General features: G+C 30.6%; 1 protein-coding gene across 1 annotated transcript in view; it reads left to right on the forward strand.

Annotated features, from left to right (window-relative positions):
* Positions 1-18,787, forward strand: part of LOC131841951 (uncharacterized) — an 87,681-nt gene that overhangs the window by 37,862 nt on the left and 31,032 nt on the right. Inside the window, exons 4-5 of the mRNA XM_059190360.1 lie at positions 5,019-5,111; positions 6,756-6,902. Coding sequence (XP_059046343.1) covers positions 5,019-5,111; positions 6,756-6,902 — 240 coding nt within the window. The remainder of the gene's footprint in view (positions 1-5,018; positions 5,112-6,755; positions 6,903-18,787) is intronic.

Consider the following 18,787-nt stretch of genomic DNA (forward strand, 5'->3'; position numbering starts at 1 on the left):
TTGTAGAACTTTATAAGATTATTTAGTTACGATTATAACATACAATTAAATGTAACATAATGCTCGTATAAAAAACTATATTTTAATTCGTTTTTAAAATCCGAAACAAACTGCACGCGTGACAATAACGTTAATTTGATGCATTATATATACACCGGCGAACCAAGTCTAAACTGGGATCAATTAGCTGAGCTAATTATAAAATATCCAAACTTGGAGCTCCTCGGCATGTTTTTAAGAAACCGTTGAAATGTTTATCGTCTTATATCACATGTACCTAATTATAATAAAACTATCTGTTACCGGTTGTTAAGTAATTTAATCCCGGATTGCCATTTCCCGGATTAAAATGAGACATTGATAGATGTGATAGATTTTGTCAAATATGTGTCAATGCAGTCAATGTATTATTACAGCTTTTAGGATACTATTGCCGTATAGTTTAATTTTCGATATCCATATATATACATACTCTCCATACATATTATGTAAGTATATAAGGCTAGGCAGATTTAATTTTGTTACGATGAATTCATAAATAACATTTTTCAATTAAATATATTTTGTATACTTACCTATAGATACAAACTAATGCTCTCTTTTTTTTAATAACGTCACTTTAAGCATTCATTGCTTGAATTAAATTACTCCTTCGTGGTATTTGGCGTATAAGCTTATTTTTATATTAGTTTATAAATTGTTTTATTCTCTTCTTTCATATACTTTTGAATATGGAAAATAAAACTTCAATATCTATTACTTTTGTGATTATTATAAATTAACTCATGTATTTTTAAAAGCTTCTTGGCTGTTTATCTATCTAGTTTGTATAGCTAGTCTGGTTTTGCATAATTTTCTAGATCGATTAATAGAAGTGTGAACGACCCGTTCTATAACTTGACTGAAAGCGGCGCTTGGTTATCTCCGGTCGGAAATTAAGCAGTCGCTTGGTCAGCTTCATGTTATCTCTTCCACCTAGTATTAATTTTGAACACATTACGTCCCGTTCCCTTTGCAGTATGGAATTCAGGAATCTATTATTTTGAATGGCTACGTCATAAAATAAATTTATATCAATATATCAGGCTATACTATTACTAAATAAGCTGTAAACGTGTAGAATCATATCGGATGATTTCAGTCATTGAAACATGTAATTTGCATTAAAGTAAAGAGCAGTGATGAATATTAACATTTAAAAAATATTAATATAATATTTTCACACATATTTTTACACGTTTATCAATGACTAAACGCTTTGAAATCACAAAGCATACTTAGTGTAATAATGTAACGTTGAATGACAAATGACTGGTTTAAGCAGCTCTCAGAAGTTCCTTTTTAAGTAGCAGATGAATAATATATGCGAAATTACCATTCTACTAAGACCTGCAGTATTTCACTTAATTATAAATTCATTTGTTGTTTAATGTTAGTGTCATACATTCATAGCAGGGTCATTTTATATTGGACTCATGTTAGTGAGTCGACCACGAAAATAGATTAAAGCATTGCAATAATTATATCAGCAAAAGGGCTTTGTTGATCGTCGTAACCTTACAACGTGTGTGTACCTACTCTGAACAAAAATATATATCTAACAAAACCAACATGATTTTTCTTTCTACCTAAATTTTGTAATAGAAACAAATCAATGAATTGTAATAATGGTGTAGCAATGAGGGGTTTAATAGAGATTATAACACCAATATTCATATTTTTTTAAATTGCTCAAGATCGTTGAAATTCTTATATTCGTTGTTATAATTATAATTAAATCTTACTTGAACACGGCATGGAAATAATTTTATATATGTGATATTAAAGTATTCAGAGACAATAGTGATATGTGAACGAAGTTAACAGAAACAGTAATGTGACATTTAAGTGAAGTGCCCAAACAAACTATGTAGTTCCTACCCTACACATACCTAGAAAACATTTGAATATTAAATAATGAAAATATATTAGGATGCCTTGAATATTAATGAAGAAACCGAAGATGGGCGCACATGGTTCAAAAGAGAAGCTCTATAGAAGTAATTCTGAGAAATATCCGTCCAAACTGCCGGTTCCCAATGATAAAAAGTATAAGATAGCGGTAAATCGAGAAAGATTTGGATCTTTCGGCGCCAGAGGTAAACATTTTGTTAATCTAATCATTGTAGGTATCAGTTGAAAAATGTGTGTACTGTTTAAAAGTCATCGAATACTCATATAAACCTGTTACATATAATTAACTTAATAATAAGTGATGTTATTTAAGTAATTAATTTATTATTCACTGCCCTGTATTTCGACTTTGTCACGGGTGGAACAATACAATATATATTAGCATGTATTATATATACAAAGTCTTGAAAATATTTTTAAATGATAGTAAAACCACCTAAAATTGTTATGTGGTTTAGACAAAGTAAGCTGAGAAACAGAAGTCAACGACTGTGTTTTATACTACACAGAAATCTATTTTTGCATCTGTTTTTTCAATTATAATGATTTATATTAAACACTTTCATTCAGTCGTTTAATACACATACAATTTGGTTATATCGTGTGATAGGGTTCAAATACTTTTGACCGTGGAATATTAATAATAAATCAGGTTCATTGGCTTAACTGCTTTTATACTACAAAATACCTGATACCTCACGGTCATTGACATTTAATATAATTTTCTTTTTTAAATAAAACTGTACTAGCGACAGGTAAGACTTATAGACGAATGAATATATTAATTTTACATAGTCATAGGTATTTTTACTTAATGTAGTAAAATTGAAAATACCTAAAAGTCATTCATTTGCACTGTGAGGTATCAATTATATATATAATTCTTCTATACAAAGAATTATTATTTAAACCTAACTCCTTTTAAATGACTGGACGAATGTGGGTGTGGTTTTGTGTATATACCTATTTCAATAGGTTTCTGGATGGTTTAAAAATACAATTGGATGTGTTAGGTGGCGCTATTTTTCTGGGCAGTAAGTACCACCTCGGTCTGCTAATAAATATATAAATATCAATTTTAATAAAATTCCATTGGTCTAGTTAAAATTGATGCATAGAGGTCGAGGTACAGGTCGAGGCTTTGAAATTCTGACGTATTTAGCAACCAATTTTAAGTGTACTTTAGTGAAACTATTTTGTAGTACGTTAACTATTAAAAAATATTATCGCCGTATACTTACCCAATCCGTATATCGGTGGCTGAATCCTGAATATAATTTTGATACTATTGTTTCACATATGTAAAATTCTGACTATTATTGTTAGTTTTTTGAGACTAATACATCCATATAATTGTTTCATGGTTTTTTAAAATAATGTTTATATACGAATCTCGCTCCAATGAAACCATACCATTAGACACCATTCATCCGGATATTATTATTGCATGTGTATTTAGTTTAACGTAACGTAATCTCAAATTGACATTTAATATATATAGAAAAATAAAGTAACCAAATAGATATAAAATTATAATGAATTCGCATTGCATTATGTTACGAGGTTACGTAACCTTCATGACAAATATATGCGAGACGAAATATTTAGATAGGTATTTTTAATTAATATCGTGTAATTCATGTGACGAGAGTATTAAAAAATAAATAATAAACGTTAGATGCCGTGAAATGTAGGACCTTATTTAAAAAAACTACAGGTAGGTATTTAAAATTGAAAAATATTTAAAGTACAATAAATACAGTCGAATTAAACCTTTTCTATTTTAAAGTAGGGAGTTTAGAAATTAATACTAAACAGCTATCTAACTTGTTGTTTACTTACTGTTGACTGAAATTTAATCTAATTAATATAAAGACACCTTGTTTATGTTCTCATTAAATTTGTATCAAAAAGATGCATCTGCTCCTATGTAGACTAAGTAATTATTATGTTTATTCCGATAACAATCGCGACGTGTCACAAAACTGATAAAAAGTTACCTATTTACGCTTTTCTTGCTCGTGTTCTTTATGTTTACGCAACAAGTGTCTTCCCACGATATCGTCTGTTGGATGTAAAGAGATAGATGCCCGATTACAATGTGTCGTAACGAAAACAATGAACTTTTCCTTTAATATCTTTAGTATTATTTAGAAAGTTTCTTCATGAATGATTTAAATTGAATTCTATGTTCTCCATAGATTCAATATTTAATTTCTTTAACCGATTTCGATTGTCTTCCTTCTACTAAATAAAAGTAAGTAATGAGAAAATTGAATAGTCAATTAAAGTATTCAGTATCTATTAATAATTATTCGTGAGTTGTGTGTTTTCCATCTTTAAAAGCAATTCATTTTCCATGCAAGTTTTGTGATATATACTATGGTAATTGTAGGGTAATTGCAGCACAAGAGTATCATGCTTTACGGTGCCGTAGGAACTTCACAGGTTCACAGGACTTCTTAAATGTCTAATCACACAATAGTTAATAATATTATTAAACGTGTATAGCGTAGATGTATATTAATATAAATGGACGAAGCAGTAAATGTTACAGATACAAATACTATTATGCAAGTCATTTAGCGTGAAGATAGAGATAACATTTATTTTTTTCTGTACAATAGTTCTATAAGAACCTTTCTCACGTGAATTGAAATGTTTAAGTGGCACGTTTCCAACAAACATACATACTGTATTATTTTGATTGATAAACAGAAATTCTTGTAAAGCAGATCCTTACTATATTTTTGCGATATTTGTAACAATGAGTATAGATTTACTAAGTAATAATAGGTGTACTATATACATGAATATAATATCGTATAGTCTTCATAAATATTTGTCTGCGCCTTCACCCTCGACTAGGATAATTACTAAGATTTACGAGTATATGGTTTACATAATTACAAGAAGGATTAATTTTATATCTAGATTCGTTTGATCAAATCCGATAAAATATGGTTCACATCAGATTTAAGTTAGTCGAATATAAAGTTTTTTAGATAACATTAACTATTTTTTGTTGGCAATTTACTTTACTCAATGCTTTATTTCAATTCCAGGGAACGGCAAGAAACGGGAGAGCGTCCCGGCACAAAATAACCCTGCCCGCCCTCCGCCTACTCCGCCACAGCCGCAACCCCCTAATATTCAGGGTGAGTCACTTACTGCGTCATGTTTTCTGTATAGAGGGTGTTATACCGCAACACTGATTGAAGTGCTTAAACGTTTATAATGGGTACATGATTTCTAACTTGTACTTATCATTTGTTAAAGAAAGAAACTTCTTCAAACATAAGGTGAAGGGTGAAGTAAAGGGGATTTCTAAACCAAATCGTGGAATTGATAACATCATACATTACTCAACAATTTAGTAAAACGATATCATTTTATAAGTTTCACAATGTTTTATAAACATACCGTGATATGCTAGACCAAATCAATTACTTGATGATATGAGCGAGTAAACACATAAGTTGTTACATGATATTGTCAGATCATATTGAAAAAGAGTTTTATTATTCACCGCTGGTGACGTTAATAGCGTGTTATTTGTCTGTATGTTACCATGTTGTTCATTGTTATTATTATATGATACAAAATGGCGGCGGCAAACAATGTCGGTTATCTTGTCTTTAAAGTTTAAAAGAATCCTATAATTAAAGAAGAAAATACAGTGAAATTTCAATAAATAAGTAATAACTTTGTGGAGTAGATTTTTTTTCTTTGTATTTAACGTTATGTTAAATATAGTACACTATTTTCACGACATCTACGCATTACCTGTAAATTTTGAGTCCATTAAAAAATACTTAATTTGAACATAATTTGATTTTATAGCCAATACGTTTACTGAAGTTTTACGTCCTTTAGGTCCTTTCGATGAAGTATTGAAAATTGATAGTGATCAGTATGGATGATAACTTCGTAGGTTTATTACATAATATTGTGCTACCATCAACAAGGAAGGAAATCAAGTGACTGGATATCTACAACGAGTCTGTAAGTAGACAGTTAGCGTACGGCCACGAAATAGTCATTGGAGCGAATAAACTTCGGAATCAGTTCAACGATTATAGGAAATTGTTGAATCATCATTCCCACTCGATAAGATGGAGACAATATCTGATTTGATCATTACTTTATATATTTAAAAACATTTTTGCTAATATAATAATGAGATAAAGGCAAGGCAATGATGATAAACGTTAATTTTAGTTATAGTACAGTGAGCCACTTCCAATATACTTAATCACAGTCACGGACTGCAAATAAAAATCCTTACAAACAATACTACTTTATTTACGACACGAGTTTCGTAACACTAGTTACGTAAGTTTTGTCTATGGCATAAACAATAGCGCCTGCGCATACGGTTGTCCTTTTAAAAGTGTGTCAAATTGGAACTGGTTCGATCTTGTGCTATGCTTCATTGTTGTATTAAGGTTCGATGAAGAAAACATGAAGAAAGAAAACTTGAAAGAGAAAAGATTGTATTTTAAAAATAATATCGCAGCAAATTTTCCTCCATATTTAAAATCTACTAATATACTAAACATCAAATTAATATTTAACTCAAAGATTTTTTTCTATTGGCAGTCAAATGATTTAGGAATAGAAAGTCTCCTCGGTTTGGAAGTTGTTTGACTTTAAGTTTGATTAAAAGATCGTGGCTCCAGGATCGCACGCATTTAATTTATTAATTATAGTTCTGTAGATTGTAGCCTAGAATTAGAGTCTATGCAAAGTACAGACACTACTTGTAAATTAAATTAACAGATCTGTGTAAATTGTTTCAGCTAAGAAAAATGGTGTGGTTCAAAAACTGTCTGCGTCACCTGTGTCATTGCGCGCGCGCACGTCCCTCGCTCCGCCTCCCTCGCCACGGAAACCTGCCCCCCACCGGACACCTGCGCAGCGGCCGACGACTTTGCCTACCAATAAAGGTAAGTTAGTGACCATAAGCAATTATATTGACGTGAACAGAAATTGATGGGTACGATACTGTTCGTTCAGCGTGGTTATAGTATTTAATGGATATTATCTTGCTTTAATCAAAATAGTTTTTAGATGAGGGTTCTAAAAGCAGAACATAAAAAAGTGAATCTGAGATTCTAGGAGACAACAGTGATAGGCCGTTTTATAGGATTAAACGATTTTATTTTTAGAGTATAATAGATTGTTATTGTTTAGATTATTAACAACTGTATTATTTTACTAGTTTAGACTACGACTTTGTAATCACGCTAAACGGAAAAGCAATAGTTTCCTTTGTTAACCGATTTGAATACAGGAACAAAATTTTAAGTAAAGATTACCACAATACATTAGTAAAAAGCACATTCAAATCAGTTAAGCCGATTAACAGATAACCATTATTCAATAATTTGGTATTGATAAAGTTCGCCCTAAATAGTCATTCCTATTTACAGACAGCAACCATATTTTTATTTTACATACCGGAATCATTATTCATATGCAGTGTTCATTATTCAAAGTACCTAGGTATCATACCTATATTTGCCTGTGCAAATCAATGTCAAATGTCAGTACATTTGACGGCTCGTTCCTCGTTTGAACAGATATTGCGTACAATACCTATATATTGTAATAGATATTGCGTACTAATACAAGCGCACAAATTCAATAATTTTGACTATACACTCGATATTTTATCTAATTAATAGTTAGTTGTATTATCTATTATTCAATACTAACCGTAACAAAGCTATGCGACTTTATTAAATATTAAAGATGACTATACAGTCTTATTTGGATACTAACGCCATCTATTGAGAGGATAGGATTGTGTTACACATATTTTCTTCAAGTAGCGCCATCTGCTTTTGTAGCCGGACATTTGATGAGTGGTGCTATCTAGTTCTCATATTATTAACTAGATGGCACCACTGAGTTTTATTTTCTTCTCTACGTTATAGATGTCACGTGTAGAGACAAAATCTTTTAATTCGACTGTATTTTCTATGTGACTGTTCTTTGTAGATCCAAAACTAGACCAACGGGGCAAGAGGATTGTTAGCAATGTCGACTAATAACCCTACTGCTAGCAATGTCAGGTTGACCTCCACACGCTACCCCTTGGAAATTGTAATAAATTCCTGTTGAATTTGCCACGATGAGCTGATTGACTTGGCCACATATTAATTTTATTATCATCCACTGGAGCACCACCAGCATAAACAAATCAAATCAAACCAAAAATCATTTATTAATGTAGGACATTTTAGTCCCTTGTGAACATAAAATTTTTGTATCTAGACACGCGGTAGCGTGTCAAGCCGAGTTTCAAGTAAACTGGCAAGCAGCACCGTGTGTATATTTACACGAACCATTTGGAGCCACTTTTGACCCCCTCATAACTCAAAAACTCTTTCACACAAACCTGTCAAATTTGGTTCATATATTGAGATTTGCGAGATAAATATGTGTTCCAAATTTCATAAACATATCTCAAACGGTTATTTATATATTAATGTCCAAAAATCGTCATTTTTATCACTGATCAACTATAGATCAAAATTATAACCCACTTCCAGATGACCTAGGAAGTTCAAATTTGGCATGCAGATAGGTAATTAGGTGAATATAAAGGAAAAAATCTGAAACTGGTAAATTGTTATCATTTTACTATAATTTTTCACTTTAATTGATTCTATTTCAACTTATACTGGACGAATACTAAAATTCTATGAAAACGTCGATAGCCACCAATTGGCATTGATCCCTGGCGAAAATATCTAATCTTGTTCTGGACGAAAGTAATATTGTATGAAAACGTCGATCATTACCAATCTACGTTGACCCCTTCACATCAGTGTCGATAACTAGCAAACTTCAAATATTGCATTGAGCGGTAAACACTAGTTGCTATAATTCAGATTCTGTCTAAAATATACTCGTACTTATAACTAAGAGTATAGTCGAATTTCGTATTTATTATGTTATTAACTGAGATTTGGTATTAATTATTGTTTCAATATTTAGCGCACTTCGATACTCAAACATTTAAAAGTTTCAAGAAAATATAGAAAATATCATTTCTTATAACTTAGGATAATATACTGTAGCCTAAGGTCTAACTTGGCTAGTTTTCATATACGAAATATACTGTAGCCTTCGCAAGTTCTAAACATGTTACTTGTCGGTTCCTATTTTATTATTATTAGTAACTAGCAATCGAAAGTAATAATACCAAATATGAGAACTGGCCAAGTCAGACCTTAGGCTACAGTATATTATCCTAAGTTATAAGAAATGATATTTTATATTGTTAGAAATACATTTCAGGACAGACCATTGAACTTGGCACCCATTAGATCTCACCTCTTTTGTCGTAGAAGTGAACAATCAAGGCATATATCATAATATTAAACTCGGCTATCATTTCACATTTATGTTTTTGATGGGATTAATATTTTTTCCCCACCGCTTAAACCATCAACGAAGGCGGTATAAGTAATAATCAATTTTCGATGATTCTTTTATTGCAAAAGTGAACCCATCTTAGTGAACCCTATGGATTGACATAGGGTTCACTAAGGTGCCATATTGTTTATTTTTTAAGTAACTGGAATGCAAAAGAACTGACGGCCAACCTGATACACGTAAACTTTCGCCTACCTTTAGTATATACATATATGAACAGCACTACGGATATCATGTTATCATGGGACGTCTGTGATAACACGCATGTATTGCCATTCCAGAGGATTATAGTCAGACAGGATAATATACTCTTACCCTGTATTTTCATTGCTTAATACCCTACAACTGAAATATAGCATAGAAAGCAAGCTGGTTGGCGACTGAAATAGGATGAAACTGAGGTGTACACAGACGACTAGTTAGAGGGACCAAATATAGAGAATATTACACACTAATATAAAATTAATTGAATTATCTACTCTCTAAAGCACTGAAATGTGGCGTTGGGTTGAATCAATTCTTGTCGTGGTTAAAGATCGAATCAATACTCTTAGGTGAGAAACAAACTATAAACTAAATCTTTGATATCAGAAGAAATAATACTGTAAACTAATTAAATTACTTGTACTTCAGCTACGAACATCAACCTGACGCTTAATTTACTAAATGTTTTGCGTTATTATTTCTCTCGGAAGATTTCGTTTTATATGATCTCCGTCATATACACTGTTCATTCCTGCGAAGTCGAGGTAGAACGCTGGTATGATATAGAATGGAATACGCTACCAATTCAAGTGCTGGTTCCCTTACCCGTTATCCGTTAAAATCAATGCAGACGTACTGCTTTATTTTTTTTACCAGGGGCTATTAGCTTCTTTGGAATTCAGTGGTATAAAAAGAAAATTTTGTGAGCATACCAAATAAGTGTTTATTTATCATGTGTGCTGAATAGATTCTTATTTAATTAGCTGCGTAGTCAGGACAAACAGAGAGATAGCTTCACTATAATGTGTTTTGTAATCTTCTTAACAATGTCCGATGTACAGATACAGAACGTAAAATGTTACAAATTATTAATATTGCAGACCTAATTAAAAAAGCAAGCAATTTCCCTAGCAATTCAACGTGGAAATGCTGCGAGCGTTATGGGAACCTTTAAGCCGGGTACGATACGGGACAATAATAGCAATTAACTTTTAGATGTTTTTTTTTTATTGTATGTATTAATGTAATTAAAAAAAATAAAAAAAAAGAAAGTTGAAATGCCATAATTTCGTCGTTGCTCATGTTACGTATTCATTCGAGATTTACGATGGATATAAAAAATAGTCGCAATTAAAATTAAAAGAAAATGCTCAGATTTTAAATAACTATCATATAATTGTATAATTGAGAAGAGTTTATATAAAAGTTGCCTTTAATTGTATTCTTTATTTTTAGATTTCATATAATTTATTCAGATAATTTATCAGTTGATAACTAAATAATTAATTCCAAACATATCATTTATTTATTTTAATTTCGCTCCCATTAATCTCCCATTAGTCCCTATAAGAATATTCATGGTGAAAATTTATTCAAAACAAAAAAAAATACATATGATGTATATGTACATTAATTATGAATTTATTGTAATCGAAATTTATTGTAGTGTATGTATTAAATTAAACCAACATTTTTTAAATTGAAACATACAGAGTGGATTAGGTTGAAAAATATCATTTTTAAGGTCAATGAACTATGTTTCAGTCATTACAACAGCACAGTAACTAATTTATACGGTATTATTGCAAGCATGACGAGTATCTCTGAATTTTTATAATGAGCCTGAATTTAGAATTAAACTGCTTTATGAAAAGTAAACTCTTCGTTGGCCTGTAAGCGAGTTCTAAACCTGACGCTGCTTATCTACTAATAGATCAAGTCTATGGTGAATAGATGGGTAAGCGCGCTACATGCTAAGTCAAGCCTTCATTTCCCATCAGCTGAGGTAAAACCAAGCGCAAACCCAAATAATCTCTTTTGCATATTAAAAACGAGTTAGAGTTTGTAAAAAGTCGCATACCTTTATATTACCTATTTCAACAGCCTAAGCATATTACATTGTAAGCTGTATTTCTGTTGTAGGATGAGATTAGGTAGTGCAATTATAGGTTAAAACAGCATTACATCCTAATCCTTAAACATGACAACCCAGGTGTGATATCACAGGGGTCACATGATATAGTGATGACCAAGGTGCTGTTGATGTTTGTGTATAGGCGATAGTTAACATTTACCATCAGATTGGGAGTCACTTTGTAAATATGAATTACCATAAGAAAAGAAATGTCTTGCACCATGTGCTAGCATGCACTGTAGCTAGTCTGCCGGGAATAGATTACTGACTACATACTGTCACGCGGACACGACTTTTAGTCTTTTTGATTGGGAAGTTTCTGTTCATTTATGGAATTGTTTGGAAGAATATAACAAAAAAAATTAACATTTATTGGTAACGTGTGAAAAGTTACAAAGTCATCGGTTTTACAAATAAAATTACTTTATTGTAAACTAATATAAGCGTTTTTTTTAATAAGAAAGAGTCTAGTAGTAGTTGTCACTACTTCAATGATCATGGGGTGATATGCTTATCATATATTTATATATAATTACTTAATTATACAGATATAACTAACAATACTGTCCCTAGTATTTTCGTTCCTATTATTGTCGTGTATCGTGTTTGGATATATTTAAAAAGTAGAAAATGTTTACGTCTTTATATAAAATGTTGTATTACCTCATATTAAATATGTACAGGTTATTAAATCACGTCATTACTTAATCCTACATTAAAATATGCAGTTCGCTTAAAAATATCGACACTCATTTGACTTTTATATCCAGGGTGAACGGTAACCAATGAAAGCTCTTTTGCAGCTGAAGAAAGTAGATTCGTAATAGGCAAAGATCGGCGGGCGACATTGTCGCACGCGCCTCGGACTGGTGACGACAAAAAAACGGTCACCGTCTCACAATCCTCTGTACTCGTGTTTAATGCAACTCATTCTTTTGATGTAACGGACTTTAGTAAATTTTTGTTTTTTTAAATTTTTAGTTTATATCTGTACATTTTGTTGTTAAATTCTCATTATTGAATGATATATTACCATATGTTATTTATATAAATATTTGAACTTTTTGTACCTTTAAGGGTAGTAAAGTGTTAGTGATAATGAATCCACTCCATAAGTTAGTGTCACTGTTTCAACCTGATTCAAAAATCAATCGGAAAAAGTTCTCAAGTGAACTGAACATTTGCAGTGATATTGCGGAATTTAAGAAGAATCAATGGATTACTCTTACTGAATATAGAAGAATTAAAGGTAATACAGATAGCCTTTAAAATTAATTTTTAATGTAAATTAAGTAAGTACGTAACTACGTAGTACGTCTACTTGTATAATAATTTACAATGTAGACTAATTAAACTATTATAGTATAAATAAAAACTTTATAATTAGGTACTTATTACAATATTAGTTATAAATAATGGTTGTAGTACACGGATAAGTAATATTATCTGCTAGTTCTGCGTTCCAATTTTCATTAGTTTAATTTTTTTTGGTTTATAATATATATTTATTTAAAAATATTAACACTTTATAATAAATACACATGTAAAAATTTATTCTTCTCTCAGTTAAATGTTGTATTTATAATAACACACAACAATAGATATGGATACAGCTATATGCTAATACAGGAATTAATGTCATGTTAGAAATGAGGCTTAACATGTTTTTAAATTTTGCTAACTTGCAACTTCTGTTTTCTAGCTGATTCAAGTTATTTCTATTTTTTTAATGGACTAAAAAAGAAAGGGATTGCTAATACTATTTACTTTGTGTATTGTGTGTAGGAGGACGAATATTTAGGAACTATATGCAAACGAAATGGTTTCTTTCAGTTAGTCCCATATAAATGTTACGATGTTTCAGTTACATTTTTTTCAAATATAGTTATTCCTTTGATAGATTAATTTCATATTTTTAATTTTGAAGATATGTATTGACTGTTTCGGACACATTTATTCTCCTATTGGTGTCGTAATGTTATCACACTAATGTCAACAATTTTAGTCGAACAAAATCTTAAAATATATAAATAATTCGGCTAGTTGTGTATACCGACGTCCCAGTCTTATTAGTATTAATTTATTTGGATTTAATTTCTACTGTAAATATATACATATATCTACTAAAATTGGTGTAGATAGATATTGCAACGCATTACATTTTGTTTGCACCTGTGCATTCAATATTGATTTTCTTTGGAATACCTTTTTTACCCAATAGTATTGCAACATAACATGTTTAGTGTCTGCTTGAAGTAAATACGTTGCGGCAAGCTTCCGATAAGTGGATAAATACTAGTTTTTAAAACTCTCTAGCGGATTAGAAACCGCTTCATAAATGTGTAACTTAAATGTATGTATAATATGACATGAACTGGTAGCAAACTTTAGAAATTTATATTATAATCATGTAGTAAGTACATACCACATGTGAGATAGTACACTGGCTATAGTAATGTGGTACGCAAACTACATTTTTGAATGACTTTACAAGTCATAAAAAAATGCCAGTAGAAACCATCTCACGAGTCTTTTTACGTGGCAAGATATTCCAAGTAGAGTGTAGTAATGGAGATCACCCACCACGGTTCAGCCACTTGATAACTTACTATTACTGACCTGACTTATCCTATAATGCTCTACTGGTGGCCGGCTTGAACATACATATCGTTATAACCATTCTGGGTTCATCATTTATTAATGTAGAATGTACATTATTTAATTGACCGGGTTATAAAGAAACCTATCAAGTACCTACTAATACTACAAGTATCTATTTGTAGATGCTCGTATAGTTCTTTTTTTTATTGATGATAATGGAATGCTACACACGCCTGCGCTAACGATTTATGCTGGCAAGGGTGTCGGGTTAGTTAGCCCATGACAAATTCACCAGGAATTCCTGGTTCATGATGGTTTCCAGGAAGAACCGTGTTGAGGTCGACTTGTTTGCCAAATTTTACGATTAATTCAATTGCTCCATTACGAATACAACAGGGTACAAACAAGAAAGGATATGTGACATATGCATTAAGATTTTATGCAAATTTTAAGACCAAAAACACATATTTAAAGTTATATTTGTTTCCAAGGTTAGGTAAAGTTTAATACTACTCCTTTTTGCTTCCTTTCAACCTCTACAATTGACCTTTATAGTATTAAATTGTCAAACATTGCCTGATTCAATGTGTATATAATATGAAACCAACACTAACAAGATTTACAAACTAGCAATTACACAAAGAATAATTAAAATTTAACGAAATTATCCACACAAATAATTTCTTTTGAGCTATTCTAATGCGGTTGGCCGCAGTTGGCCTTTACAGTTTCACTGAAGGATAGCCCTAAACATGTAAAGCTGTGTGTATTATCCAGGCTAGCAACACAAATATCTGTCACATATTTATACCGTTAACCGGGTCTAAATACGAATAATTTATTGGTAAACAAAACTATTTCACACTAAACGTCGCGGCGTCGGAGAGGTAAATACCTTTATTTACCATAAAATTATTTGTGTTAAGACCCGGTTAACCATATAAATAATATATATTAAACACGAAACTTTAAAAATAACCATCTGTCACTTAGGTAACTAAAAATAAATAAGAAAGAATAACACAGTATTCCTTGCATCTCATTCACTCGGATAGGTATGTGCAGTAGTAAACGTCGATGTTTATGTTGAAATTGTTTGTTTGCCACTTGTATTGAGTATAATAGTAAAAAGGAAACAAAAGTAATCCATTAATAAACGTTTGCTCTCATCAAACAATTGGTGTCACGTTATCGACATAAACGCATTAAAGTGTCTGTCATACAACGGATGTGCAAGCGCACTGCCATTTATGATCAATGTGGCATCTAAAATGGTCTACGTGGGTGGCATCACCTCTTTCACTAATTATCGCTATACCGTCGTATTCATCAGCAATTGAATATATTATATTGCCGAAAATTAATAGCTCTTTTTTTATTTACTTTGTTCTATTGAAGATAAAATTGAGTCGTGTCGTATCAACATTTAACGACCATGTTGGAAAATCGTCGAAGACGACAAGAGGAGCTCTTGTCGTTGTAAAAGAGCGACAAATTTTAAATTATGAATGAATGAATACTTATGAAATATTAAAAACAAAATCTAATTCGATCACCTATTTTTTATTTTTATCCATGACATACAAATGAAATATCAAATCTTGCTTTCTTTATAGTATTAGAATAGACTAGTAAATCAATGCCGATTTTGTTCGAATTGATATGTACCGATATATATGCATAATTGTCCTCTACACACACACACACAATTGTCATAAAATACGCAGATATTAATAGATATAAAATAGAATACCGATTCCGAGATATTAGTTTAGATATTTTCAATACTAAGATCCATTCTTTGTATTCAAAGTAGTTTCCTAATCTAGATTCGTGATTGTTATTTTATCCACCTAATTAAAATTATGTGCTGTAGTAATTTCTAAATCATATAAATATTCATTGGATTAACAAAATAACCAAGAAACCAGTCAAATGAAAATAGGTACCTACATCGATACATCGTAACATCTAACTCTAGTTATGTAAGATACCGATTTAGCAACACTAATATGAAGTAGTTTCACTCATTGAATTTATACTGCTTTTTGTATTTGTAAATATATGTATTTAGATAAATGTGGTTGTGAAAAACAAACAATATTTATTAAATGAATTTAAGAGTTCTATTCGTTTTAGGTACCTAGCATATGTTGTCCAATTGAGTACTATATAGTATAGTATACTTTATTATTAACGCCCTATTTTGTCTTAACTCTTAAATATTTTGCTATACTAATGTATAATATATTTTTTTTCCGATATTTTTCATCCATTAATATGGATGAAAAATATCGGAAGTGAATGCCGAAGATATAATGAATTATATGTGTGAACGATATGTAAAAGGAGAGCGAAAGGAGTTCGTCCGCATAAAACTTAACTTTATTTTTTAATAAAATAAATAAAAATTCTAAAATAACATTAGCTATTTCCGAGCGAAAGACCCGTCAAAATCGGTCCAGCCGTTTCAGAGATTGGCAAGAACATAAAATAATATTTTTAAAATATTTATGTCAGTCTCATATATATTATTTTATGTAAGTATCGTATATATATAAATAAACACTTCAGAAAGTACTAACAGACACGTCAATTTTATTTATTTGTATAGATTTGTAGCAATGTTATGCAATAAATGAGTCTTTAATAAATATGTAGGCCTGGTTTTAAATTATTAACAAGTTATTTATCAACTCTAGCCATAGCTGCCTAATATTGTCACTGTCTTATTACCTCCTATTAATTTATTATATTTGTATGTATAAAATGAATAAACAAATAAGAAGTACTATTCTGAAGCATATGGTACCTACGAATAAGCAATTTTGATATGAATATCCGAGAAATGACATAACTTTTATTTGTAAATTACAAATGATAATAAAATACTATCTTATTTTGAAATAATACGGGAAAGCGATGACAGTACATATGTAGTTTTATGGCTACTTTTTCTGGTTGTAGAATTCTATATTCGTAATTTTATTAATTATAAAAAGGACTATAATTAAAGTTTTGTCTAATGATTAACTTTTACGAATACGATTTCGTCGGTGAATATACAAAAACACCTATTATGTCTTGTGAAAACTGACGTTTTTATATTCTTCAGTTGCAAGTATATTAAGGAAAATAAACTGTAATTATATTTAAAATTTGGCACATTAAAATACCACTAATATGATCACCAGTTACTGCCGGAACAGTTTTCGTAATGGGCTATCAGCTCACTTTATAGTAATAATTCATCAGTATTTTTATATACTTGAATATGAATTGCTCGTTAATCTTTCATTACGTAACAATAAAAACACAGAAGTTTCCGCCTTCGTTTGAAACCAGTCATGATTCGTGTCAATATACTCGCGTGGGTTTATTCATTGAATGAAAGAAAGTATACATAAGTGCATCATAAACGTAGGCGAAACTGCTCTTGAAATTAGGAAATATTGAATCCTTAATACGATTGACGCTAAATAACATGACTAACTTTAAGTATTAATTACTATTATTTTTTTTGAAGAACGTAATACATTGCATAATTTTGTAAGTTCATGATTCATTTTATTTAACTTTGAGACTGCACTACTATCTATTTTTGGCTGTTAATTATCCACACCTCTGTCGTCAACTCTTCAATTTCATCCTCTTAAAAGGAACGTTTCAAAGCACCTCCGGGAATCCTATCACGCACAGACACTCCCACACTTTATTTATCACTTCCTTACTTTCTATATTCTTCTTAGAAATAGTTACGTATCTTTTTGTGGATGATAATTGATTACTCATATTTATACGAGTACATAAATCCGAATTTTGTTCACCTATTGTATAATGCGTAGGATGTTCTTTAGTGGGTTTAATTTATTAGATTATTGTATTTTGTAAATTTTATTGTTCTTATTTTTAGGTCCTATCTATAAATTTAAGTTGAATGCTTGAAAGGACAAAATAATTAATGGATCATTAGGTGCAATTTAGATTTACTTTGGAGGATCAAGGTTGCAGTGTTTTTTTTTAACAGATATTAATTTTGTTTCGATAATTCTTTCTCATGTATAATGGATGACCCATGATTCAGTCATAGGTTTGTTCATCCAAGATACATATATTATTATCCTAAACATAAAAGTTTTGTTTAAGTTTCGGCACTGTTTGGTCATTTCTATTAACATATTGTTATATTAATTTACTTGTATATATATTGACTGTTATGTGCCAAGATATATATAAAAAAATGTCTATTATATATTCATTAAATTATTTAAAATTCATTCATAACTTATTTGTGTAATTATAAATTAGCAAATAATAAAGCATTGTTGCAAATTTAACATTCGATTTTTATCCAAGATTATCCAAGCTTACAAAATATTTAATTTTAAACGTAGCTATTTAAATTCTAAAACAGTTTGTATTTTTCTAAAAAATTCCGATTAGCCATTAACACTTGTGTTACGCTTTGAACTTCCTATAGATTTACATCCATCTCGAGCTTTTCCCGTTTTAGCCGTGTCACTAATTAATGCATTTTTTCATGTCGTGTCTTACGATTCTTCTAAATCTTTAAATAATTCTTTTGTTTAATGTGACACTGCAGACTAATTGCCGTGGCGTTTTTAAGTAATTAATCCAGAATACTCACAATGAAGTGATTAAAGA

The sequence above is a fragment of the Achroia grisella genome, unplaced genomic scaffold (genome assembly GCF_030625045.1).
Source record: "Achroia grisella isolate CSIRO2021 unplaced genomic scaffold, CSIRO_AGI_Agris_v1 utg204, whole genome shotgun sequence".
NCBI classification, from domain to species: Eukaryota; Metazoa; Arthropoda; class Insecta; order Lepidoptera; family Pyralidae; genus Achroia; species Achroia grisella.